General features: G+C 37.7%; 1 protein-coding gene across 3 annotated transcripts in view; it reads left to right on the forward strand.

Moving 5' to 3' along the window:
* Positions 1–27,045, forward strand: part of SLC30A7 (solute carrier family 30 (zinc transporter), member 7) — a 34,180-nt gene that overhangs the window by 494 nt on the left and 6,641 nt on the right. For 2 of the 3 annotated variants that reach the window (XM_010563627.1, XM_010563629.1), the window contains exons 3-10: positions 5,010–5,123; positions 6,618–6,705; positions 8,384–8,510; positions 9,446–9,601; positions 11,189–11,239; positions 13,396–13,531; positions 24,764–24,854; positions 25,880–26,029. In XM_010563627.1, coding sequence (XP_010561929.1) covers positions 5,010–5,123; positions 6,618–6,705; positions 8,384–8,510; positions 9,446–9,601; positions 11,189–11,239; positions 13,396–13,531; positions 24,764–24,854; positions 25,880–26,029 — 913 coding nt within the window. The remainder of the gene's footprint in view (positions 1–5,009; positions 5,124–6,617; positions 6,706–8,383; positions 8,511–9,445; positions 9,602–11,188; positions 11,240–13,395; positions 13,532–24,763; positions 24,855–25,879; positions 26,030–27,045) is intronic. The other variant, XM_010563628.1, reaches the window with a different exon arrangement.

Raw genomic sequence — 27,045 nt, forward strand, 5'->3', positions numbered from 1 at the left:
CGGGAGCGGCTCCCAGCGCGCAGGAAGCGGCGCCTCCCGCCGCGGCCAGTGCCACGTCTGCCTCTCGCCGGGGCCGGGGCCGGGGCCGTGCGGCCGGGCCTGGCCTCCTGGCCCGCCGTCCGGAGGGGGCCGCTCGGCAGAGCGTTGGGGGCTGCTGGGGAGCTTCCCCCGAGCGGGAGCGCTCTCGTGGGTAGCGACCGGCTCTGTCACCCCCTCAGCCGGATCTCAGGGGGGAAGCGCTCCTGCGTGGGGGCGCGACTCGGCGCGTGATGGAGGAACGCTGCTTTGAAACTGGTGTCTTGCTGGCCGTGCTGGTCGGCTCTTTGCTGAGGAGGAAGCCTGGCCTTGGCGTGAGTTAGGGGACCCGGGGGTTGGAACCGTTTCGTGACTGCCGGTTGCCACAGAGGTCCTTTGTCTGGGGACGTGGCTTCATTTGTAAGTTGGTAGCTGGGTGGCAAAAACTAGGGGCGCGCCGGACATCCATGTCCCTGAGTGAGAAACTGGATTTAACACATCCAGGTATAGCTAAGTGGTACTTTATATAGCACGTAAGTTCACAAAGGTGGAAGGAACAGGTGGGTCTTGACTACATTGCTACTGAAAAATCTGTAGTAAAATATAAGCGGGAATGCAAAATAGCTTCAGTACTGATGTATGGTGTACAGGTAGAGAACAGACAATGGTGGTAGTATATCCATCATGCTTTATTCTTGATAGCGAAGTTGTTTGATGGTGGTATTTTTATCTCTGTGTCAGTAGTTCAGTTCAAAGTGGACTGGCATGGGAATGTCATTTGTCGTGGTTTAACCCTAGCCAGCAACTAAGCACCACACAGCTGCTCGCTCACTCCCCCCCCCACCCAGTGGGATGGGGGAGAAAATCGTGAAAAGTAGCAAAACCCATGGGTTAAGATAAGAATGGTTTAATAGAATAGAAAAGGAGAAACTAATAATTATAATGATAACACTAATAAAATGACAACAATAATAATAAAAGGATTGGAATGTACAAATGACGCGCAGGGCAATTGCTCACCACCCGCCGACCGACACCCAGCTAGTCCCTGAGCAGCGATTCCCCGCCCCCACTCCCCCCAGTTTCTATACTAGATGTGACATCCCATGGTATGGAATACCCTGTTGGCCAGCTTAGGTCAGCTGCCCTGGCTGTGTCCTGTGCCACCTTCTTGTGCCCCTCCAGCTTTCTCGCTGGCTGGGCATGAGAAGCTGAAAAATCCTTGACTTTAGACTAAACACTACTGAGCAACAACTGAAAACATCAGTGTTATCAACATTCTTCTCATACTGAACTCAAAACATAGCACCGTACCAGCTACTAGGAAGACAGTTAACTCTATCCCAGCTGAAACCAGGACATCATTTAAGCCCAACAGTGTGTCCTTCCATGTGGAACTTAAAGTAGTCCTTATCAAAAGCTGTAATATGGACACAGACTACTGGGACTCTTCATCAAGAGTCTTGAGTCAATGCAGCAATGCAGATTTGGAAACAGTTGCATCCTAATATTTATCATGTTTCTCTGAATCTCCCAAACTGTACTATAAAATCCTTAACCTTGATTACAGTAGTTGCTAGTGTAGTACTAGTCAGAATACAGTGCTATCTTGGGCATAGACTGTATCATGGCAATGTGCTAGACCATCTCGGGTGTGCTTGGTTTTGACTTGCATGTTGGTTCACTTTGATTCACTTTTCAGTTGTGTGAGGATTATTGTACACGTAGCCGGTCTACTCGAATATGGATGTTTTTTGTAATAGCTCAGAGGATACAACAATTTTTCTCAATGGTTCAGGTATAAAGAGCTTTATGTTCATGTGAGTTTGTTCCAATGTCTTTCTTTTAAGCATTTTTTTTTTTGATAGCGTGACCAGAAATAAAATCTGTACCAGAAAAAGTCCTGTATGTGAGATAATTAAATGGAGAAACTGAAGTGACACTTCCGAGAAACATGTCACTGAAGAATTGGGCTTACTGGAATTGAGAAGACTCTTATTTATTTTTGTTCATTATAGAGATTAAGAATTCAGATTTGTTGGATAATCATTAGTTGGGCCTCTTGTTTCTATTTCAAGTCACTAGTATCAGGTATCTTTACATTAAGCCTAGATTTAGGGCTAGAACAAAACAGTATCTTAGCAAGTATCTCTTTCGTAGACAGGAGTAGCAGAGAATATGATGAGGAATGCCTTCCGTCAAAGCAGATGGTTCATGCCTTGGAAGAACAAACACACAACAAGCAAACAAGGAGCCCTATAGGGAAAATTATTTCATCAGTTTGAAGAGCACAGCTCCTTTGCTCATCACGTGAGAGATGCAGAAACAGAATGTTTGTGAAGGGCATTTCCTGTATCATCTTGGAGCACTTCTTTATTCTACTGTGGCCTGTCTTGGGTATGGCCAGTGCCTGATGCCGCAAGTGTTAGAAGCGTCATCTTGAATTCTGTTCTCTCTTGTGTCCTTGATGATGTCAGCGAGTGTAAGATAGCAAGGCTAACAGGCTGATATGATTATTCAGATGATTCTTCCCTTGACTTCCACAGACTAAGGAATTTCTTTTTAATTGCGATTCTGAAAAGTACACTTCTCTCCGTTTAAATTTAAGCAGATTGCTGTAAGTTCTTTGGCTGGGATATTCTTATCTCAAAATCAAATCTATAATTTCAGCCCCCCAAATTTTTGTCAGCAAGTTCTAAAAGTCTTCAATTTTAATTTTTTTTTTTTTAATTCTTAATTTCTTACATTCTCCTTAGCTTTTGTTTGCCAAGTAGGTTGTTTCCTGAACTCACGTAGCTGTTTTGTCATTTATATGATCCTCTTAGAAATACTGTGGTATGTTGATGTTCCTGAAGCACGGACAGCAAAACTGGATATGGTATTTTGCGAGCTGAGAGCTTGTTTAAAGTTGAAATCTGCTACTTGGGCTGTTCTGTTTTAAAATACTATTATGTGCATACTTGTGTAATTTGATTTTAAACTTGTGTTATTAAATCAACTGTGGAAGCATCCTCATTTAGACATAATGTGTTTGAGTACAGGGTTTCTACTAGATTATACTCTGGATGATGTGTTCCAGTTCTAATGGAAGTTCTTCATACATCCCATGTTGCTAGCGGTTGATTGGATCGCTTGTTTACTTTAGTAACTAATCACTTTGCACCCAGTTTTTTAAAGTGTCGTTAATTTACAGGTCATGTAAAAAAAAAAAAAAAAACTTGGATGAAATCGGATTGTCCTCTTACTAGGCTTCCTGTCGTTTGTGCAGTTGAATCAGTTATAGCTGTACATACAATACAGAGTATGTTTATGCCATGTGGTGAATTGTGCTGCAGACACAGTCTGTACTGACCCCTGTTGATAAATCCACATGCCTCTGGCTACTTGGAGATGTTAGCTTAGGTCTTGAAAGCAGCACAGCCGTGTTGCTGTTGCACCTATGGTAAGTCTTGTCTCTGTGAGATTTGAAGGTGTGAGCACAGTGCCATGACAACTTGCTGTATGATTTCTGGTTGTAGACCTACTATGGGATTTTGTTTCAGTAACGATCCTTACACAGTCTTCTCTTTCCCAGCAGACTCTACAAAAAAAAACCCCCCAAAAAACCAACAAAAAAAAAAACCAAAACAAAAACCCCAACTCAGAAACCACTAGCTATCTCTGTTTACCCATGCTTATTCCTTCCATTTCATAATCATTACAAACTTAGGGTTAACTGTCACCCTAAATACCTTCTATCTGAATGTTTGGTGTGTTGTGTGGTTTTTTTCCCCACCGGATCTTCCTTAATGCTCAGAACCAAACCTAAAATGAGCTGTTTCCCTAGGGATGTCACCTGGTTTTGGGGAGGGGGAAGCTGTCGCCTATACTCTTCAAGAATTTGATAGGGAATTCTGTTGTGCTGCTTCATAGGCATCCAGCTAAAACCTTTGGTCTTCCTTTAAAGTTTGTTCAGAATGACTTCATCTGTTTCCTGCTTTGGTGGCTAGAGCATCTAAGGACAACTTATCATACCATCACCCTCTGCCTTAAATGTGTTGTAGTTGTATGTATATATACCTCTGTATGTGTCCATAAAGTATATATGTAAATCTATAGAGAGCGCAAGACTTTTGTTCTCTGTCCTCTAAACCCACTCCTTCCACAGTTGAGTGTTTCATCTGAAACACTTCAGATTAATCTTGAAATTGATTTCAGTCAGGTTGAAATTGTTTGGTTTCTTAATGTGAAGTAGTTCAAACTTTGGTTAATGAAACTTTGTATTTGACTTAAGTGTGAAAAGGTGGCTATCCTCTAGAACTTATTACTACCAGTAGCTGCTTTTTGTTCTTCAGTTTCTAAGAACTGAGTTGTGTACATAATTGTTCTTAGACAACCAAAGGACTGGGGAAATGGAACTTTTAGGACACTTGTAATAACAAATGCTCATCAGTACCTCAGTATCAAATGTCTCTTCAAATATGAAGCAATTTTTGTGTTTTGATGCACACACTTCCTTGCAGCCTTACAGAACCTGTTTATGATTAGTAGTTTAGTAAAACTTGGCAACTGTTGTGCGTGGTGTTAAATCCAGTTTACATACAGCCTACAAACTGATACGAGTTCTACTGACCAGGTAACTTGTGAACTAAGTTAAGTTGCTTTGAACTTTCTAGGGTAAAACATCATGCTAAACTTTTCCTCTGTGTGTTAGTCAAGGCTGTAGTTGTGCATTGGTCATTGAAATAAACCATTTAAGAAGTGGTCTTTCAGCCTTTGCTTCCTTCAGCTTCTAGATCAGAGAGGAGTGTGTCTTCTAGTCAATACCTTGCAGCTGATAAGGCAAAGATTTGAGGAGTGAGGATTTCTCCTCTGTGCTAGCAAAACCACGCCTGAAGCTTAGACACACAGTGTATTCTGCTATTGTGTAAAAGATTAAATGCAAATGCTGTTTTTTTCATACTGAACATGTAGCATGTGGAACATAACTTTTTTTTTTTTCTGTTCTTTTCCAGTTTAGGTCTAATATCAGATTCTTTTCATATGTTTTTTGACTGTACTGCTTTATTGGCTGGATTAGCAGCTTCGGTTATTTCAAAATGGAGGTCAAATGATGCTTTCTCATATGGGTAAGAAACTTCAGGCTGTTACCTTAATGTATTTTAGTAAATATCTAGGTAGTCATTTTTCACTGTATGAACAAAACCTCTTTTTGCAGAACATGTAAAAGCTATGCTGAAAGTGTGGGTTTTTAAGGTGAGTTATGTAAACCTTTAAGTTAACGTCCCCTTAGAAATAGTAAAAATGTGAAGGCATTGCTTTTGGGGGGCAGATTTATCACTTCTAAGATCGCTGTGATCATACTAGTGGAAACAACAAGTTGCACAGCAGGAGGTTGCCCTGCACTGTCATGTGCTAATGGCACCAGTGAAGTTAGAGCAGCCACATCATGGGGCATCATGGGTTTGTCCTCACAGTGCAGTGAGGTGCATTACAGGGAATTTCAGTCTGCTGATGCCCCATGTCTTCTTTGGAACAGAAAGTTAGAACTGAAAGGAGTTCAGTGTCAGTGATGCTGCGCTTGAGATTATAAGCTATGCTTCTCAGAACCAGCAGGACTGAACAGCTGTGACTACCATTAACACAGATCCTCAAGGCTGAGGTATATTGTCCCATACCAACCTTCATGGATAGAGCTGCTGCAGCTGGTTCTATTTCAAGGGCACTTGGTTCCACTGCACATTGCAGTTGTGCCCTGTAAAACAATACTGGTGATACAATATTATTAATGAGTGATACTGATTAATTAACAGCAAATGAACTATAACATGGGTTGTTGCATTCCCCATAGCATTACTGACCTGAATGTCAGCATTTAGCTTCAGCTGTCTCACCTAAGCATGGATCATGTAGTTTGAAACTTAACAGCACTGTTTAATTAAGGTGGAAACTCCAGTGTGCCTAGAAATCAATTTAGGAAGAATTGATTGTACCATGAACTAATTGCAGTGAAAGCAGGTTCTGTATTAATTACTGCTATGCATTTAAACAGCTGGTGTTCCATTTATTAGAGAACGGCCACAATTTATTAAAGTCTGATGTTTGCTGCATTGGAATTACATGTTATTCTAACCTGGCTGATTTTAATTGAAAAAATTTCATAGCTGAAATAATTATTTTCTTCTCAAAACTTTTACTAAAAATCCCCCTACCAGAGGGGGACCGAATTACTGTATGGCTGTTTGATATTCAACAGAACTTTATACCAGCAGACTTCGATTACATCTCATATGCTTATCTTTGTGGCTTCGAAGTATAAGTTTATACCATAACTTCCAGTACAGAGGATCTTAAATGGGAAGATGTTGACATACTGAAAGTTTTCTTTCATCTAGATCTGGTAATGGCTGATCTGGATTAGGTAATTTCTGTGAAAATACAACATACTGAATTTCAAATACTTATCTGTAGTTTATATACTGCATCTTCCATTTAGCAAGCCCCTGTGTAATACAACTGTTTGAGATCTAGAAGACTGTACTGCAGTCTCCAAGGTCCACTTTTAATTTTCAGCATTTAAATGGAGGTGGTAATACCTGTTATTGCTTTTTTGTGTCTTGCAGGTATGTTCGAGCAGAAGTACTTGCTGGTTTTGTAAATGGTTTATTCCTCATCTTTACAGCATTCTTCATTTTTTCGGAAGGTGTTGAGGTATGTTATGAAGTCAGTTACACTATCAATTGTCACGTTTCTATTTGTAGAGCATATTTAATGGGGAAAAATGGAAAAATTGAAAAATATTGATTAAAAATCTGTGATTTGAACAGAGGATAAGGCCATGTGAAATAGCTGTTCTGTGACACAGAAACCCAGCTTTTTCAGTGTGTCTATACTAGCTTCTTAAACAGTATATTTCGATTGTGTGTTGTCACCAGGACATGTATAAAGACTCAGTGAGATTTACCCTGTCCTTTTTTCAGCCAGTTAAGTATGTCATAGGAAGTTCTTTACTTCTCATTGTTAGACAAATGAGTCCAAGAAGGAAAGGCCAAAACTAGTCGTTCAGAGGACAGAAGTTAGTCATAAGTCACATTCTGTGACAAAGTTGGACTAACTCATTAAAGAAAAAGCATTATCTTCCAAATCTTGAAGTCTAACATAAATGGCAACTAGTAACAGCGCTAACATTTACAACGGCACTTTTCTTGAATTTTTTTTGCAAGATGGTTCAGGTGATTTCAAGATTAAAATTTAGCCATCAAGGGTGTCTGCACTGAAGTGAGTAGGATTAAGAGTAAAATTGATAACTGATTCTAATCAGCTTGCATTAATGCTTTTACTTTTTAATAGGAGGTACACTATAAATATGTTTAGACTTCTATTTCAGAATACATTCTAGTGTGGTTTTTAATTAAGAGAGAACTGGGAAGAGCTTTCAGGAACATATCCTCTACATAAATAAGACTGTAGATACTTCAAAATCAGTACAAACTGGGCTGAAATTGCCTAAAAGCTTGGGAAAACTTCACTCCAAATCTAGAAACAGCAACAAAACTTACTAGAAAAATTTAAAAACTGTTACTGAAAGGGTCAAGGGTAATGTTGAAACATCATTCTTTTCCTGCTGGTCTTAGCTCCCATGCTTAGTATTCCCTTTGCTTGTGATGGTGACTTCTTTTCTCTCTGTCACTTCAAAATTTTACATCTGCTGGAAGTTTCATTGTCTTGCTATAACCTGTGCCTTTCATTCCTGTGGACAGATGGTGAATGTTCCTCTCCCCTGTCAATAGTAATTTACGCTCTTCAGCACAGCTTCAGATGCAAATTGTGTTAGGCCTATAATGTCTCATTGAAAAAAACTTAAAAGAAAGTAGGGTAAAAAAGAATTTAAAAAAATAATCTGGATTTTATAATTTTTTAAAAAAATGCCACAATTTGTTCTCAGTCTTAATTTCATTCCCCTTATCCCCTCACCCTTCTATGGTGAAAGGAAGAAATGGCGTTCTAGACCCTTAGAAGTTGTTTGGATGACTTGAGCAATCCATGTACTACAACAAACTTAAGTGTTTCCATATGGTGTTGAGCCACATCCCACAGCATAATGAAATCTTACGATAAAAGTTAGTTAGACTATCAGAATATTCTACTTTCACAGCTTTAATAAATAAAACTTCAACTTCAGACAGTAAGAATTAGTCTGTGTACCATCCCCAAAACTGAAAGTACTGAATAATTTCTAATTATGTCTTTATATATGCTTGTTTGTATGAGAATGCCTCTGTATCTAAGAAGTTTTTTCAGTCCCTTTTAATAATGTGAAGAGATTGTAAAATTCTACATTTGCTTCTTGGTTTGTCGTTTTGGGGTTTTTTTGTTTGGTTTCTTTTAGAGAGCACTTGAGCCTCCTGACGTGCATCATGAGAGACTTCTTCCTGTTTCTATACTAGGATTCATTGTAAATCTAATAGGAATATTTGTTTTTCAACATGGAGGTCATGGGCATTCACATGGCTCTGGTAGGATGTCTATAATTTTCTGTAGTTTCCTTTCTTGGCACCCTGTGCTCCAGGACCTTATAATCTTCCAATGAGAACCCTAGTATTAAATTCTAATGTATTTTTAGTGGGAATCCTAGCCAAATGTATGTGTGACTTGTTGCAATATTGACTTTTATTTTTTATCACTAGCTCTAGTATGTCGCTACTGTACTTTTCATGTTAATACCCATTAACTGGAAGACCTAGAACTCCAGAACCTGCTTTCTGAACATGCACTCTTCTGCACCTTATTGGAAGAGATTTGCAGAGTGTCTTTTGGACAAAATTAAGCTGGAGTTAAGCAAGGTCTTGGCTGGAAAATTTACAAAACAGTGTCTGAACCAAATTTTAAGTATGGAATGATTCAGCTTCACGTGCTACTCAACTAAGTGTCTTGAATTTAAATGCAGAATTTATTTGCCTAAATATATATGGTAAACATTTTGGGTTTGTTTTTTTTCTGCAAAGCTAATTGATATCTCTTTCAGCTTAACACATAAACTGATACAGACTAGTGGAAGAAAATAGTCTTTGGTCTTTAAGCAGCAATTTAAGCTTGAATTTTTAATGTGTGAATGACAGCCAATTCCTCGTTTCTTAAAACAGCTATTTTTAATGTGCTTGTATCTAATTACGTGTACATTTTTCAAATTGTACTAGAACTGTAACACAACTTATCTCAGAAGTGGGAATCTATAAAAGCACTTGACTTCTCAAATCAGGTGTATGTTTTATACAGCTGCACAGCATAGATTTGGATGACAAACAGCTTGTGTTAATTGTCTTGGCTTATTTAAAGCCATACCTTAAGATGACCTAAAAGATGAATAGGTTTTGAGTAGCTTAGAAACAAATGTAAGCATAGTTTTATTCAACACTTAAATTTATACTCTGACTGTGATATTTGTTTATAGGGCATGAACACAGCCATTCTCTATTTAATGGTGGTCTTAGCCATGGACACAGTCATGGAGGTCATGGTCACAGCCATGAACATAAACATGCCCATGGACACACTCATGGTCATGGCCATAGCCATGGACACTCTCAAGGTCAGGATTATTGTCATGGTAAGTACTTAGCTAATGTCACAGACCATCTTGACTCAATTTAAATTTGCTATTAATGATTTACTGAAAAAAAAAGAGAGGATACTGGCAGCTCATTATGAGCATACATGGAAGTAGTTTCACTAAATGTGGTGTGCTGTGCCACTGCCATGTTTTGTGGCTCATTTTGGTAAATGCTGTTTCACTTGCAGTAAGTTCAGTGTTAGTTTTTAAATGTTTTGCTTTACATACGTTTTTTGAATGTTCACTGTAATCTTATGTGTTGGTGAAGGATAAAACAGATGTATGGTATAACAATATAATGAAATTAGTTGAGTGCTCTGTTTCAATTTTTCATTAAAAACAATAGACAAAATTAAGCTGCTTTGCTAGTGTTCTCCGTTTGAATAATTTTACGGATCAAGATATTAGGAAAGATGAACAAGCAATTTTGCTTTGGATACTGAGGGATTGATATGTTGTGCTTGTTTTGTGATCTGGGATACAAGATTTTCCCCGTCTTGTGTAGTTGTAATCTGTTTTAAAGCTGGTTATGAAAAAGGTACTTGGAATCTTAGCTATGCTTAGATCTTTTCTATAAAGGCAAACAATCTGTGAAGAGACATCCATGCAAAATATGATCAGTAACCTTCTCACTATAGGAGAAGAGACAGTATGGTTACTACCTATTTGAAACAATGCAAATGAAAGCCTTATTGTAATGCAGGGTTGTCAATCCTTCCTGCCTAAGCCATAAACTAGAATCTGATGTGACTGAAAATGTGCACATTCAGAGCAGGGAATAGTGTGGTAACTTGCAGACAGGAAGTGACAAAGAGTATAAAAATATTTACTTGTCCCTTCTATTTTTAGTAAAAAATTGGTGCTTGTTTTCCAAGTGTTCTCCTGGAGTTTGGTTGGAAAGAAGGAACTCCCCCCTTCTGCCTCTTCCTTGCTCTCCCCATGTCCCCCACCCCAGTGGAACAGCGAATGTAGCGATCTGTTTTGTGCAATTTGATATTCAAATCAGCTTTTGCTTAAATTAGTATATATCTTCACTAGGAGTCATTTGCTATCCTTTAACAAGTTTTTCTTAAAATACTTTTCTGACATGTTCCACAAAGGCATTAATCTGCTTCAATGAGAGGATTTTTTTACTTGATTCTACCTTCTCCAAGTGTTATCCTTGTTGTTTTACATTAGGTATAAAATGCTTGCTTAAGTGAAATATTTCTGGTTAGCAAATTTATTTGACCTTACTCTTCTTGCTTGTGTGTATTGCTTGTATTCTTGAGGGGGCCTTACTTTGCTAAATACTAGAAAGATCTTATTTCTCAGTTTGTTTCCATTAAGAAATAAATATTGATCTTTCAATTTTTCTAAATACATATATAAAATCTGTTGTGTAAAGTGGTATTTTCTTTTTTAAAAAATATGTGTTTTAAGACTTCTAACTTAATTGCTGCGTTAAAAAACAGTAGCTAGAGTAAAGGCCAGTCATTGTGAGCACCTTGTCTGTTCAAGAAATTTAGAAGGGAAGACCATAACAGAATATAACACTAGAGATAGCCTTTGTGTACATTAATATGCCAATAATTGTCTTCACAGATGACCATTCTCTTGAAGGCATGGGTGGATCCAGCAAACAGATTTTACAAGGTATGATGAGAATAAGTATAGTGGTTTATTAGTTTTATCATGGTCTGCCTGCCTGTGACTGTTTGTCACACATCTGTTTTAGAGGGTGCCTCTGGGTAAACGCTAGATTTTTCTTAGAGGAGCTATTTTATGAAGTCCCCTTCTGCTGTAAACAGAACAGTGCCATACACTGTGCATGGCTAGGCGTTGAGACATTCACTGAAATCCAAGTGTAGTGCAGTGTCAACACGGTTTGAAAGGGAGATCCTAAAAGCAGGGATTCAGCTTCTGTTCCTGATGCTGAAAAATCAAATAATAAAAACATAGGAAAGAGTGGTTAAAAGCAGAAACCTAAGGAGCCTAATTGCCATGTAGGCTCTGGAAAGTGAAAAACAGTATTATTAATATAGAATGTATTTGAAAAATGCAGATTAATATAATTGTTAAAGTATACCTGAGCTTAAAACTTGCATTTCATCAAGCTATTGCAGTTGGTTTAGACAAGATGATAATTCACTCTAAATTGCTTGAAGGAGTATTGGAGTCCATGATCTCCTAAGCATTAGTGTAAATAAATTACTGATAATTTAGATGTCAGTTTTGAGCTTTGATTAATTTTTTTTGAAGTGTTCAAAAGTTAGAGGGGGAAAATTATGTAACGTAAGAGATAGTAATTATTTGGCATACCCAAGTGTACATACTGTTTTATCTTATTGGATGAATTTCTGGCTTCTTTGTAGTCCTTGAAAATTAACATTTTCAAACTCTTCCAGAATTTATAGTATACTGTATTACGTATATGTATACTCAGTACTTCACTAGAAGATATTTGAAAGTCAGTCTTTTCATGAAAGGCACATTTTAATTGAAGCACATTAAAAAGACTCAATTTTATATAATTTTATTTTAATTTTTCAGTACTGTGGTGGGTTAGCTCTGGCTAGCAACTAAGTACCCAGCAGCTGCTCTCCCACTCCTGCAGTGGGACAGGGAAGAGAATTAGAAGAGTAAGAGCGAGAACTAGTCTTGGATTGAGATAAAGTTTAATAAGTGAAGGGGGAAAAAAAAAAACTGAGGCAAAGACATTTGCTCACCACCTCCCACCAGTATATCAATGTCCAGGAAGTCTCTGAGCAACAACTATTTTGGAAAGACAACACCCCAGTTTTATTGCTGAGCATGATGATATATGGTATGGAACATACCTCTGGTCAGTTTGGGTCAGCTGTCCTGGCTATGTGCCCTCCCAGCATCTTGCCCACCCCAGCTTACTTGCTGTGGGGGCAGAGTGAGAAACAGAAGGCCTTGATGCTGTACAAGTACTGTTTGGCAATAGCTAAAACATTGGTGTGTTATCAATGCAGATTTAGTCACAAATCTAAAACAGAGCACTATGCAGGCTGCTATGGAGAAAACCGAACTCCATTCCAGCAAGACCCAGTACAAATGTAGACTTGGAAAAGTCACTACAGAGCTGATTGATAGTTGTGTGTTGTTTTTGTGAGGAAGGATTATCTGAGTCTGGACAATTGTATTCAAAAAGCTGTTTCTGAAAGACTGTACCCATCATTGCCAGCAGAGAGCTCCAAAGGCTAAATTTTAGCTAGCTGCGAAGTGTTTGTTTCATTGTCTTTTAAGTTAGTGTGTTATTCTTCAAAGTAAGAGTGAAGTTGTTCATGTCTGCAGTATTGTTTAATTCTCAAAATCATTTGTCTTGGGTTTCTTTGCCAAATAACTTCTGCAAGATATTGTCAATGAAACATAAGCATCTTTCAAACCTTTACAGAGCTTTCTCTTAACAGTCTTTCCATCTTATACAGTACTTATCATTGCCTGTAGGCATCAGGGAACATGAGTTTCTTTAATATGGGTGGGTATTGAAAGAAAAAAATTGAGCTACATCTGTTAATCACTGCTTAAGTTGATAGCCATGCCATGAAATAGTCCTTACTGCTAAGTGCACAAAATAATGTAAATCCTTTAAATGCTCTATATTCTCCAAATACATTGAAATCCTGTGATCATTTTGTGTGTGTTTGACCAAAAATTGACCACAAATTTAACAAGCATAAATCATGTTGTCTAGTTCTTGCAACTCTTCTTCGTAAACTGTCTTTGAAATACTCCATTAGCTTTCAGAATACCAAGTTGTACTGATATCAATTAATCTCTTACAGGTGTATTTCTACACATTGTTGCAGACACGCTCGGAAGTGTTGGTGTAATCATATCTGCTATATTGATGCAGAACTATGGTCTAATGATAGCAGATCCTATTTGTTCAATGCTGATAGCACTACTTATAGGTGTAAGGTAAGTGTTGCTATCACTGGCATTTGGTAGTATTTTTGATGCTAGTTACAGCACAAATTACAGCTCAGAAGAAAAGGTTTGTCTGTTATGCTAATGACTTACAACATTTGCTTTTCTTCCAAAAGTGATGCGTTACCTCTGTTCCATACAGCTGTTCTGGTGTGCTCTTACATGAGCTATCTTTCTTTTCCTTTTCTACAGCTACAGCTTTTGCTCCTAAATCTGCATATTTTACCCCTGTTTGCATAATACTACAAAAATGTCTTTCAGGTTCAAACTGTAGAAAGCTTCCTCTCTTTTTTTAGTACATGCTTATATAAACCAGTGTACTCCAGTAAATGGAGCAGAATGGCTTCAGGGCAGTAGAGTTGAGCCTGCTGGCACAGGATGTGCCCTTGTCCTTGACAAATCAAGGCTGGTATTTTTTTTTTATTATTTTTTTTTCCCCAGCGAGAACTGTTTTTTCCTTTGTATTCTGAGACATCCTTATTCCTTTTAAGATCTGATAAAAATGCTTCAAGTAGTTCTGGGCTTTCCCAGTTGTTACTTACCAAGATCACTGTAAATGTGAAGCTATTTGAATTAGACTGGACAAGCAAACATTTAATTCAGTGATGCTGTTACTGAGGTTTTTCTGACAGCAGTTTCAATGGTGGCATAGGGCAGAGTGCCACAACTACAGTTACAGCCTAATAACTGAACACCTTTGTCTCTTCAGCAGTAGTGAATGTCATCTGATTAACTGCAGCTACTTGTGTTTATACCATATATGGCATCTTTATGCATGGCAGCGTTCACAGAATTATTGATGTGAATCTCCCTATTTATCAGAGTAGGGCAATATGCATCAGGCACTAAATGCCCACAGAGATCTGTGTGCTAGAGATCACTATTAAATTACCACTTTATATTAAACTTAATATTTTAACTTAAACCTCTTGTAATTTCATAAAGGACAAATTATTACAAACTAATTCTATTACTGAAATCTCAAAAAATGGGAAATAAAATTTGCAGGTTACCAAGGGGAAAGAAACTATTGCTGAGGCAATAGGTGAGTAAAATACAGATTTCCATACACTTTGTATTTTAAGGGTCTAGCTTTGTGTACAGCAAAGCACATGTGGAGTACTGATCTGAAAATACCATGTGAATGAGAGTTTTTTTCGTCCATTTGTACAGAGGTTGGATGAAGACTACCTTCCATAATAGAGGTTTCATAATAAAGCTGTTTATAGGTCTTCTAGCACAGTTAGGAGGAACATCTGAGGTCCATGTTCTGTGCTGAAAATGCTGGAGAAATTCATTGTTTGATGTGTCTTTTGACCTGATACCAGACCTCAGCCTGTAACATTATTGTGTTGGTCCACAACACTATTAATGATCTCTAGAATCATTATGCTAACTGAATGCGGTCAGCTGCATCATAGTCAGTAGAAGCAAGCCTGCATTTCTTGCAGACTGACACATCCTGGCACAGCAGTGGAGCAAACACTAATTGCGTGGCAGGGTGGGGGGGGGGGAGTGTGTGTTATTTTTTGTTTTAAGCAGTCCTACAGACAGCTATTGATGGTTTTGCTTGAAATGCACTTAAATGAGATCATAAGCAAGATGACTGGCAGTTTCAGGTGGATGTTCTTTGAGAGCTTGAGTCCCATTTTGTGGTGTTTTGCTTTAGTAATCTTCATTTACACCTCTGGACATAAAACCTTTGTTTATTCTGCCTTATTCTTCACTATGCTTTGTGTGTGCTCTTCTAGAATTAATGCAAGAGGTTTTTCAGATTTTCCCGTAAGGTGATCTTTTGTAACAATAATATGGGGGCCAAACTGACAATTGCCGGGATATATAATAGTTTTGTCCTTAATCTTTTCAGGTCACCTAAATCTAACCTAGAGAAAAGATTATACTGAAATTTTGTGAAATTTAATTTGAGGTGGAAACCATTGTTTGCAGAAAGACTTTAAACTCCTAGTAGCAAGAGCTGTGCCTAGTCTTTTTTAAATTGTCTGTTTGCTGATGGGGTGCGTGTGGGTTTGAGGTGGTGAGGAGGGTGATGTTCAGTATCTAGTACAGGGATTCCTGGCCACTTCTGTGGGCCTATTTGCAGCCTTGGTAAGTAAATTTTGTGGGGGATTTGGCTTTAGATTAAATAACTGACTGCTGTTTCAGAGGAATATTTGTCAATTTTACTTGTGCGAAGTAGCCCGCTCACATCCCTTTTACTAGTTAAACCAACTTTGATAAGGTGGAGTGGGATAAGAATATATGTGTGCCCCAACAAGTGGACCCATGCATGTGTGTTTAAAAATCAGGATCTGTTCTTTGTGGCTGTAGTAAAGCAAGCATAGTTGTGAGGCAGAGATGCAAAAGCCAGTCTGATGAAGTTGTCCAAAAGTTTTAATGCTGTCTGGGGACTTTCCCCTAGTTGGGACTGTAAAGCTTTGCTGCTTTCAAATAGGGTTGTGTAAAAGCTCCAAGGTGCTGTCTCTTTGTACATGAGTACGTTAGCTGTTTGGTTTAAATCTAAATATTAGTGTATTTTATTGCTGATCATCCCAAGCTCTTTTGCCTGACTCCACATTTTAAGTATATGAAATTGTCCATTTCTGTTTTAATTAGCTGCTTAGACCTCTGGTTCTACATTAAACGTATTAGTTATAAACTGATGAACTAGAGCAAGCAGTACTCTTCTTTACTGCTGTTAATGTTAACCAACAGCTCTCAGTGAAAGTGAAACCTTGAGCATGGGTCTTCTATGTCTTTGAGTATTCTGAAGCTTTAAAGTAAAGCATTGAAATGTCAAAATCTATATGGAAATGCTTTTGCTCTTGGCTGTCAACTGTTATTTGGGAGGGAGGCTTCTTTCCTAGGAGAATGTCTTTTTATGTATGTGTGTATCTTTGAGCTCTTGTTGTGCTGACCTTCTGTCACTTGTTCTCAAATGCCACATTACCGTATTAGATTACGATTTGCCTGTAGTACAGGTGTTCTTCTGTCATCAGGAAGGTATCTTAGGAAACAGTTGTGAATATTGCAGATGGCTCCATGAGTGTAAATCTAAAGTCATGGTGGGAGAGTTAATTAACAGAATTAAATTCTGTTAATTTTTAGATAATGAGGATGCACTATTGTGAATGTTACAGTCTAGAAACCCTGCTGGTTGTATATGAAAATAAAGTATACATAGAGCAAATTATTTTGATAAAGTCGGAAATTCCCAATAAAATACAAACTGGTAAATTAATTTTTACTCATGTTAGTTGGTGGCTTTCTTCTCTAAGGGAAGGATCCTCAGACCAGTCTAGATTTCAGTATCAGTTTGCATCTGTGTTTAGTCTAAGCAGTTAGTAGGCTTTCCAGCTGGAACGAGCTTGCATAGAGATGAATTAGGACAGAATTGTAGATGTAAATTTGAGGCAGGAGTCTTCTATAGGATAAACACCCATCTTGTAAACAGTATAATAAGGTACCTTGAAAGAAGTTTTTGGATTCCTAAGTTTAAAGAGTAGTTTTCTTAATCAGCTGGACAATCTGGGGCACTATCACTATTGGGATTTGGGAAAGATTATATTCTTGCAGTATGATGGGTATTATTGGAAGTGTGTATTCAGAAACATGTTTGAATTATTTTCAACAAAACCAGGTTTATTTTCTGATGCTGAGCTTTAGGTATATCTGTTTAAAAGAGGAATTCTTGTGGTAAAAGTTGCAGGAAGAGCAAAGATAATGGCGTGACAGTAGTTAGGTATGTGGGTTTGAGACTACGGAGAATCCATTCTGTCTTTAACAAATTAAAGACATGCCAAACATTGGCATGTTTTTTGGCCTGATGAGAGATTGTCATAGCAAGATCTAAGTAATGCATTAATGTGGTACCATGGTATAACTAACTCGCAGCTTTTATATCCTGTAAAGATACTATGATGCAAATAGTACAAAGTAACCTAGAAAAGTAATTAGATTAAAATGGAAGAATAACAGATGTTGAATGTGGTATCAATTACCAAGAACTTTCAGGTTCCCAACTCTAGCTGCTTTGTTACCTGAGTATGTATTGAAATTTTCTTAAAATGGAAAATAATTATCTCACTGAATTTTGTCTCAAATTGTACAAAAATAAATACTTTGCAATTCAATTTCATAATTTTCCTGAAACTGATGATTAAACATAGTTTAATTTAAAAATATATATCAGTAAATATACATTAGTATGTTACACTTTGCATGTCCAAGCAAATATTCAATCAAAATGTGGATATCATAGTGCACTTAGATTTTTAGTGTACTTTAAGGTCATTAAGTAGCTGTTGCAATTTATTTATGCCATTGCAGTAAGCTGTGTTTTGTTGAAAGTCTGATGATACTGTGTTCATACAGGCCATTAGATTTTAAATACAAAATGCATACATTTTAGGAATGTGTATAGACACTTTGTGTGGTCCAAATGTATCAGGCAAAGGCATAAGCTGTATAGAGTTTGTTTTAATTTACTTAAACTGTAAAAGTAATGTTTTTGATTCTTCATGTACAATTAATGTTTGAGATAAAAAGCTGAATGAGGTGATGGTGATAAGATGCCTTTAGAGGTTCATGAGACCCTTTGAGAAGCATTTTAATAGCTTGCGTTTTAGCAAGGAAATTTTAAAGAAAAAACTACATGAAAAATGAAAGACAAACTAAAAAACTGTATAATTGGTGAATTTAGTGTTTAATACTTGGTACATTTTTAGTTGTTTGAGGGTTTAATGACTTTATATTTTGTGCTTTTTTTCTGAATAAAATGTGCGTATACCACTTAACCTGATAGTGGTTTGGCTTCAATCATGTATCTTCCAAGTTAGTTGCTTAATGGTCTGAGTTTGACTTACAGAGTGTGCAGGGCCTGGGTAGGGGGTAGATTTGATCCAGGGCTCTTTCTTTTTTTTTCTTTTTTTTTTCTTTTTTTTTTTTTAATCTGTATTCTTTCTAGGATACTTATATATCCAAAGAGGGAATAAAGGCAGAGCACAAATCCTTATTCCCTTCCGTGGAACTATGTATAATAAGCCAATAGAATATCAAAGCAGTTGCATGTGAGTGCAGAGGGGAATCGTTGCTCTTTATCCAAGATTGCTTGTGTCTAGATGAAATAACTGTTCATTCATTTTATCTTGAGTGTTTGCTAGCTTCAGTGTTGGGCATCTCTCTCTGATTTACTTGAGTCTTGCCTGTTCCTATTAGTGGGTCTTCTGTGTTCAGTTTTCTGAAATGATGGCAACACTTGCCAAAAGAAATCACAAAAATATTTGTATAGGATGACTAAAGAACTTATTGTTGCCATATAAAGCTGTACAGCCTCTAATTTGAAACCTATTTTGTCTTGTGCAGATGCATGAAGGATTGAGCAACACCTCTTCAGAGAAGTCAAGCAGTGCTTTTAATTCAAATGGTTAAGCCTTTCTGTAGACATGTCTAATTAGTGCAAATTGTCAGCTACTGACATGGTCGCTCTGTGTTGCTCCTGTGATCCTTCACTAAAACTGCTCTAAGATGACACATTCTCTGCCTAACTCCTTGTGAGTTAGTGCAGAACATTCTGGTTGGACAGTGAAAATCCAGTGTGGGATTCTTCTGAGGTTGTTTCCACTGACAAATAAATACACTTCTAAGCTTAGTGGGAGCAGAAATCGGGTAGTTCTTGCTAGAGTATAGAGAGGTAAGATTAGTTACTTCCCTTCAGTAGACTACGACTGTCTACATCCCAGTAAAAGCCTGTCTTTAATACAATTGTATAGAAATATCGTTCATACCTGTTACACCTCATGCTTTGAAATTTTATCTTTTTGGAGGAAGAAAAATTGCCTATATATTACTGTTCTGATATAGAGAGGCAAAGACATGAAGTCAGATACTTTCCACTTTGCAAATTTTATTATGCTTTTACTTGCTGTAGAAAGTTGTGTTTTCTCCATTTATTTATTCATCTGTTGAGCCTTGACAAACAGAGGGCTTGGTAGTTTGTGGTTTCTCAATTGGAGGGCTATAGCCTGTAATCTTTTAAAATCTCTGCATCATAAATCTATGGCCAATTCTGAAGGATGAAGGGGGGGTGGGGTGGGGTTGTAGCTCTTGAGTGTTCCTGGAGGCTACCACTAATATCTGATGAATCTTTCTTTGATTACTTTCTGTACTATCTCATGCAAGTGTCCATTAATTATAAAGCATAAATAGGACATGCCTAAAAGATGAGTCTGGTTTATAGCATTTTGTTTGAAGTCTTTTTTTAAAAAAAGGCTTGGCTATTCATAGTTGTTCAGGTCGACACAAGTTTTTTTTTCCAAGGTGTTTTCCTCATAATTTAATGTGCCTGAATCAATAAAGAATTTCTCAAGTCTCTGAACTGCTTTTAATATTTAAAACTAAATGTTCCTTTATTTTTTTAGTCTTAGGATTCAATGTCTTATTCTGAAATGTTGAAGCAATTTTAGTATTTCAATCAGCTATGTGAAATTAGTCATCAAGCAAAAGCCACAACTCCAGTATAAACCAAGAAGTTGTCCAAACCCACTATTAGAGCCACATGTTTCTAGAAAGGCACCGTAGACTAAATATGATACTAGATTGGATAGAGCATGCAGACTACATATTACGTGGTCAAAGAAATGAGGCAATTTACTTCAGTCATTTAGTGAAGTTGTTTCCATGGATTACATCATTTTCACATAAAGTCTAGAACTGTTTGAGCATGATATAAAAGAGCTTTGGGGGAGGACATGCCTGTAACGTTTGGGGTATATACCTATAATGTTTGGGTCATAACAGTATAAAAAATTACTTTTTTAAATGAAGTGCTGCATTCACGAAGAGTCAGAAAGAATGTTCTGTAGGAAAACTCCCCCAAACTAGCATGCTTGTCATTGGTGGTGTTTTAAGCCATCATTGCTAAATGGCATGCCTTTTATTTACAGGGTAATGGTACCTGCCAGCCTTGTGTGAGAATCAAAGTACTACGTTACTATGAGAACAGTCAATTTAAAATTGGAAAAGTAAATGTTGAACCTGTAATCCTTGTGTTGAGCAAAGCCTGCAGTCTGATTAAAATTGCCATTGCCTAATAGAAAAATTTTGTTAAAGTTCTGAAATAGACTGACAGTCTTGGCACTGCAGATGTGGATGGTGGCTGGGAAAAAAAAAAAAGATTTTGAAATCTGGCTGTAGATTTTCAGCTATGGTATTTGAAGAGCCATCGCTGGTCCTGAGTCTTAGCAGTGTTTGTTTACCTTCCACAACATCTGTCACAAGTATCCTCTATTTTCTATAGTGCTGAGAGCATGAAATGAATTTCCAGCTGTGCTCTGACTACAAGGACTGTGTAAAGGGTTCTTCACCCCAGAGTTTTCTTCAGCCTTTCTGTCCAAGATCATGACAATGCCAGAGTCTTGCTAGTTACGACTACAGAAACAGTGGCATAAACAGGATGGGACTGGCATGGGTATGAGTATTATCTGAATGTGATGCAAGTTGATTAAGAGTCTGATGCTTTCACTCTTCATTGTTAATCAGGCCATGTGTAGTAGTGGTAGGCTGGATATATGAGACTTATGTCAATGGCTTTTATCTTTTTGAACACCTTTTGCTTCCTCTTAAACAGTGTATGTGAAAGTGTGATGTGCTGCTGACTCATTTTGCACACATTAGCTGCTTTTGATATTATGGCTTTTGTAGAAGATATGTTTATGTCCCAAGTCTTGTTGTGGGTTAGCGCCTCGTTCAAATTCCATTGTCTTGTAAAAGTGTGATGTTTTAGATTCAAGGCTTGGTAATCAGAGACCATTGGAAAATTGCATCTGCTTTTAGCAGCAAAGCTTACAGACTGCTTATGCATGAAAAAACTCTCCACTTGCTGAGCATTCAGCATTATTTATTTTCCTCAGTAGTCTTTCTATAGACCAAAAAAAGGAGGGGAAATACCAGTGCAATAGTTGTTGCAGAGACAACCACGTGTATTTTGCACTAATGACTATCCAAAAACAGGAAAGCTTGGTCAAATTCTCTAACCACATTTTCAGCCTGCTTGGTATCATCGTCTTTCCTAGTGTTTTCTTCAGTCACATGAGATGGAACTAATCTTTCTAGTGCCTCGTGCTGATTAAGTAATACTGGTTTTTAGTTAGTTTTTGAGAAAAGAGCATGCTGTGTGGCATTTGGGGTTTTAATTAAAGGTTTTTTACTTCAGTAGTATGCATGAAACAATGGAAAACCTGAGACATCGGAGAACTGGATTCTGTAGTTTGTCATGTTAGTTTGTCATGTTAGTTTGTCTTACCGTAAAGGATGAACTTGTAAGATAGTGTCCCTTTGGATGCAGACATGAGTGCGTAGGCTTCTGTGCTCTAACAGCATTTGTGAGGGCATACTGCATCGCTGCTGCTTTTGGCCTTTTCAGCTTTGCAAAAGATAAATTTGTAGCTGAACAGTATGTCTAAGTTAGAGGAGGGAGATGTGAACTGGGATATGCTTCAACTGGCACCTGTAGTATCAAGCCACATCCTGATTTACTTTTATTCTTTGGACCTTTAAGATGTTGATGTTTCATTTAAACACCATGGCTTTAGCATTTTTGTGAAGTCTGGATAAAAGCATAACTTGTGCAGCTTGACTGCTAAAAACTTGCACAGGAGGTTTCCCTCTTACAGCTTTAGCGTAGAGCCATTACAAAAACACGACTGGGTGAGATCTTGCCAGCAGGGAGACTATCTTTTAAGCTGTACCACCTATCCTAGGAGTGGAGTGTCTTCCCCATTCACCTTTTTGTATATTAGTTGATTTTGAGCTAATGGTTCCAATATGTGCTGCTTTAAACTGCACCCCATGGCCTGGCAAGGAGAGACAACCTTTGGTACTTGTACACACCTTGCTGATTGCATAGACTTAACCTTGGAAGAGAAGTTTCTTAGGCAACAAGGTTTTCAGAATGAAGCAGATCTTAATTTTAAATGCATCTTCAGCTGAAGAGCTCTCTAACAGGATTTTAACTTCCTCTTTTCAATATGCATCCTGTTCCAGAATGAATTAACCAGTTTCACTGACCAAATCTGTCTTTGGAATGGGTTAACATGCCTCAACCTGCTAGTCTTAAATTTCCATAGGCTGTCTCTCCAAATCTCCTACTTGCCAATTCATTTCCATTCTATCAGATAATGTACATCCGTTTTATCAAATAACGTACATAAGTTGTGCAAATCAGACATATTTTGGTTAGATTTCTTTCATGGATTTTTTTCACTCTAGTGGTATGTTCCAATAAAAAGGCAAGCTCCTACATTCTCCATTCCTTTAGTCCTTTCCCTGGGAAAAATATGCAGCCTGTACACGTGTGGTTTTTGAAGCCTTTGGATGCATATGTTAGAGGGGCCTTGTTAAATTTATGGGCATGGAGTCAGTGTTCAAAAATCTTGTATTCGGTTTGCATCCTGAACTTGTATATTGGTCTTTCAAGGTTTTTATTAAGAAGCAAACCTCCATTTTAAATAGTGAGTTAAACTGAAATTAATTCAGCAATGGAGTATTTTGGCAGCTCCAGCTCCCTTTATAATGCTTGTGACATGGACATTATTTAGTGAGATGGGTCTGTTGATAAGAGAACCTTTTTCCCTAAACTTTTGTAATCCACTAGATGTGGAATGTGAGGCTCCAGTTAAGCTTCCTTTAGACAGATTGACAGTTATGGCATTGCTAAATGTTTAATTGTCTTGGTGACAGGTCCAGTTTAGGCAACTCCTGCCCGCTCCTAATTGCTTCTTCCTGTTTCTGAACCGATTCCTCAGTAGCAGTGCAACTGTGTGAGGCCACATGATGGAGTGCATCAGGCACTGAATTTGGCTGGAATAACCAGTGTGCCTGCGAGTAGACTTAATTTTAGGGTGGTGGTTTTTCCAGGGGTTCATTAGACAAGGCATGCAGCTTCTAACTCCCTCCCACCCCTGGCTAAGTATTAGCCAAGGAGTGAGCTGAGCAGTCAATCAGCCAGCACTGCTTCCATGTACAAATGGAATCATCTCTTTAAAAATGGAAAGGAATGGTTAGGTCATGCTGTTCAACATCTGCAAATATACAGCTGGTCTATGCAGTGCATTCTACATCACTTCATGAGATTTTAAACAAAGTTGCTGTGGTTTCCTTTAACAGACGGCACAACTAATCTCCAACAAATATTTTCTGGATGCTTTTTATCCCATCACTATATACTCCAGCTGTGATGGCAGTGCTGAACACTGAAATTCAGCTTATAATTTCTGAAATATATCATCACTTTTGGTCTAGAGTGTGAGGTGACTTGCATGTCCTTGAAATTAGATTGCTATTTAAGTTTTAGTGTTGGGCTATAGATATTTGTCATCTGCTTGAAAATTTTAGGATGCTCTGAGCCAGATATGATGTGCTACTAAAAAAAAAAAAAAAACCACCCACAAAAGACAACCCAAAACTTAATAAGATTATAAATTTTTAGTGGTAGCTTCAGGGTATGGGCTTACTGGTCTCCTGGTGTTATTAAAAGAAGAAGAAGAAAAAAAAAAGAAAAGGAAAAATAATAAAAAAGGGTATTAGTATGATCTTAGTTTGCTGATTAAACAAGACCATTTGGCCAGGAGGGAACCTCTAATTGCTTCCAAATGTTTAATCCTTGAGCTTGGATGAGACCCTACACTTAGTTCACTTCAAGAATATGCTAAGTTGTCTGTTTCTGACAAATAACTTTGTTATAGCTGGACTGGTCCATACTAATTTTGTTTTATGAACTCGCTATTATTGTCTTAGTTCATAAGAAAAATATGCCTTAAGCCAAACACAAAAGCAAAAACCATTTCAGTTGCATATTTTTGTCATTGGTTGTGAGTGATTGCCATTGAAGTGGGTTTTGGTTTTGAGCAATACTTATCAGCTGCTTTGTCAGATAACTTTTAAGACACTAAGAAATTTCATCTCAAATCCCATGATTAAACTATTAAGTCTTTTGTGACTGTCCACCAGTTGTCTCTGTGGAAAATCTGTGGGAAAAGTAATCTTGCCTTTAGTAAGATACCATAGCAATTTTGTCAATCCTTTTATTTTCTATATCAGGCAACTTTCTTAGCTTCTGGTGGAACAACTAAAGAAAAATTATTCAAGAGCATTAAGGAGTATTATGTTGCTCTTTGTTCTGCATCTTTTGAAAACATAATAGTAGCTAACTTCCTTTTTTCTTTCCAGTATTGTTCCACTTTTAAAAGAATCCATTGGAATTCTGATGCAGCGAACTCCTCCTTCCTTGGAAAACGCCCTGCCTCAGTGCTACCAGAGGGTGAGCTCTTAGGCCGTTTTTGCTTCAGATCAAGCTGCTGACTGAATGAGCCTCAGTTGTGTGTATGAGGGTATTTTGTGATGTTTTTCCAGTAATGCTTGTGAAATGGTCCTTAGATTATACAAATGGAGGTACCAGTTTGATTCTTATCTTTCTGAAGTCCTAAATTGTATATAGCTTCAACTCAGTTTGTGTTTTAAAATGTGCTATGTTGGTTTAGAAAAAAAAAATCTTGAAGCTTTTCCTCTCAAAGTATTTTGTGCTGATATAAAGTGCATGTTTTTCTGTTTCGTTCAGCTTTTGTCCCCCTCAAAATCTAGTTCTTAGTAAAGTCAGGTGGCGTAACATTGGAAGTGTATTTATAAGAATTTGTAGATTACTCTGGATTTGACCTCTCCTGGTACTCTTGTTTAACTTAGATAAGTTAAATAAATAGGTATTACTGTGTCATGACCTGAACATTGAAGCACCTTTGCAAAGTTAATAGAAAGCACTTGTAGGAGTACCATCTTTCCTCAGGAAGTTACAGGATTGTAATCGTCATGTGGAGGGTTTGCTAAAATTGGACAGAGGAAGAAGAAGGGTTTTGACAGGACAAATCTAAGCCCTCACAAAATATTTGCAGAAATATTAATATATTACTGTTAGTAGTTAGAATCTCTCACAAATTGTTTAATGGGAAAACTCCTGCATTGCAAAAATTGCTGTTTTAACTGAATGCCCTCTCAAATTTAATAACTGTGACTTTTCTCCTTGGATACCACTGTTTTCAGAAATGGTTTCAGTTAGATATATGTAGAATGTAAATGCAGCAAGATATAAAATCATGACATGTACGTACAATCTGTATGTTTTCACCTTCCTTATAATTACTGAGATAGTAATAAGGAATTTAAGTGAAATATCACAAATTGCACAGTTAGCTATAAGTAGAAGAACACATTGGCTTTTATAATATTTTCTGTAAAACAGTACAGACAAACATTTTCTGAAATACATTTTTTAAAATTTGACTGTATTTTCAGGTGCAGCAGTTGCAAGGAGTTTACAGTTTACATGATCCACATTTCTGGACCCTCTGTACTGATGTTTACATAGGGACTTTGAAATTATTAGTAGCTCCTGATGCTGATGGAAGGTGGATTCTAAGCCAGACTCACAATATTTTTACTCAGGTATGTCTCATCAGCAGAAATCACATCTCAAAGCGTAAATTGCCTGTCACGTGATGTGACGTTGTAATTCTTATCAAGAAAAATTAAATGTTTCTGGTTTTGGTATCAGTATGTTTTGAAAAGCTTCGCTGCTCCAGCTGTATAGAACAATTTCAAAATACTCAGTAACGTAGATGGAATTACTGTACCTCTCTGCATTACTTTTTTGATGCCACTTAATGGAAATAACAGCCGTAATTGTCTGAGGTGTATCAAATTAAGTTGAAACCCTATATTGACCTATGAGGAACCAAGAAAATAGATGAGGCTTACCTCAAGATACAGCTTCCGACCACAGACTGGACCTACTTAAGTTTTTCATTGTGCTGATTCTGTATTTGTCATTCATTTCTATCCCTCTAAGAATCCATGGTCTTTGCATATTTTGTCTTTTAGTAATATCCATGCCATAGTGATGTTGTGGTTTAACCCCAGCTGGTAACTAAGCACCACACAGCCTCTCACTCACTGCCCCCCACTCAGTGGGGTGGGGGAGAGAATTAAAAAAAAAAGTAAAACGTGTGGGTTGAGATAAGAACAGTTTAATAGAACAGAAGGGAAGAAACTAATAATGATAACAATAATAATAAATGGCTTGGAATATACAAAACAAGTGATGCACAATGCAATTGCTCGCCACTTGCCAACCAATGCCCAGTTAGTCCCTGAGCAGCGATTCCCACCCAGGCCAACTGCCCAGCTTACATACTAGACGTGGCATCACATGGTATGGAATACCCCATTGGCCAGTTTGGGTCAGCTGTCCTGGCTGTGTCCCCTCCCAAATTCTTGTGCCCCTCCAGCCTTCTTGATGGCTGGGCATGAGAAGCTGAAAAAGCCTTGACTTAGTCTAAACACTACTCAGCAACAACTGAAAACATCAATGTGTTATCAACATTCTTCTCATACTGAACCCAAAACACAACACTTGCTATACCAGCTGCTAGAAGGAAAATTAACTCTATGCCAGCTGAAAC

Source organism: Haliaeetus leucocephalus, unplaced genomic scaffold (assembly GCF_000737465.1).
Source record: "Haliaeetus leucocephalus isolate CR32 unplaced genomic scaffold, Haliaeetus_leucocephalus-4.0 Scaffold172, whole genome shotgun sequence".
NCBI classification, from domain to species: Eukaryota; Metazoa; Chordata; class Aves; order Accipitriformes; family Accipitridae; genus Haliaeetus; species Haliaeetus leucocephalus.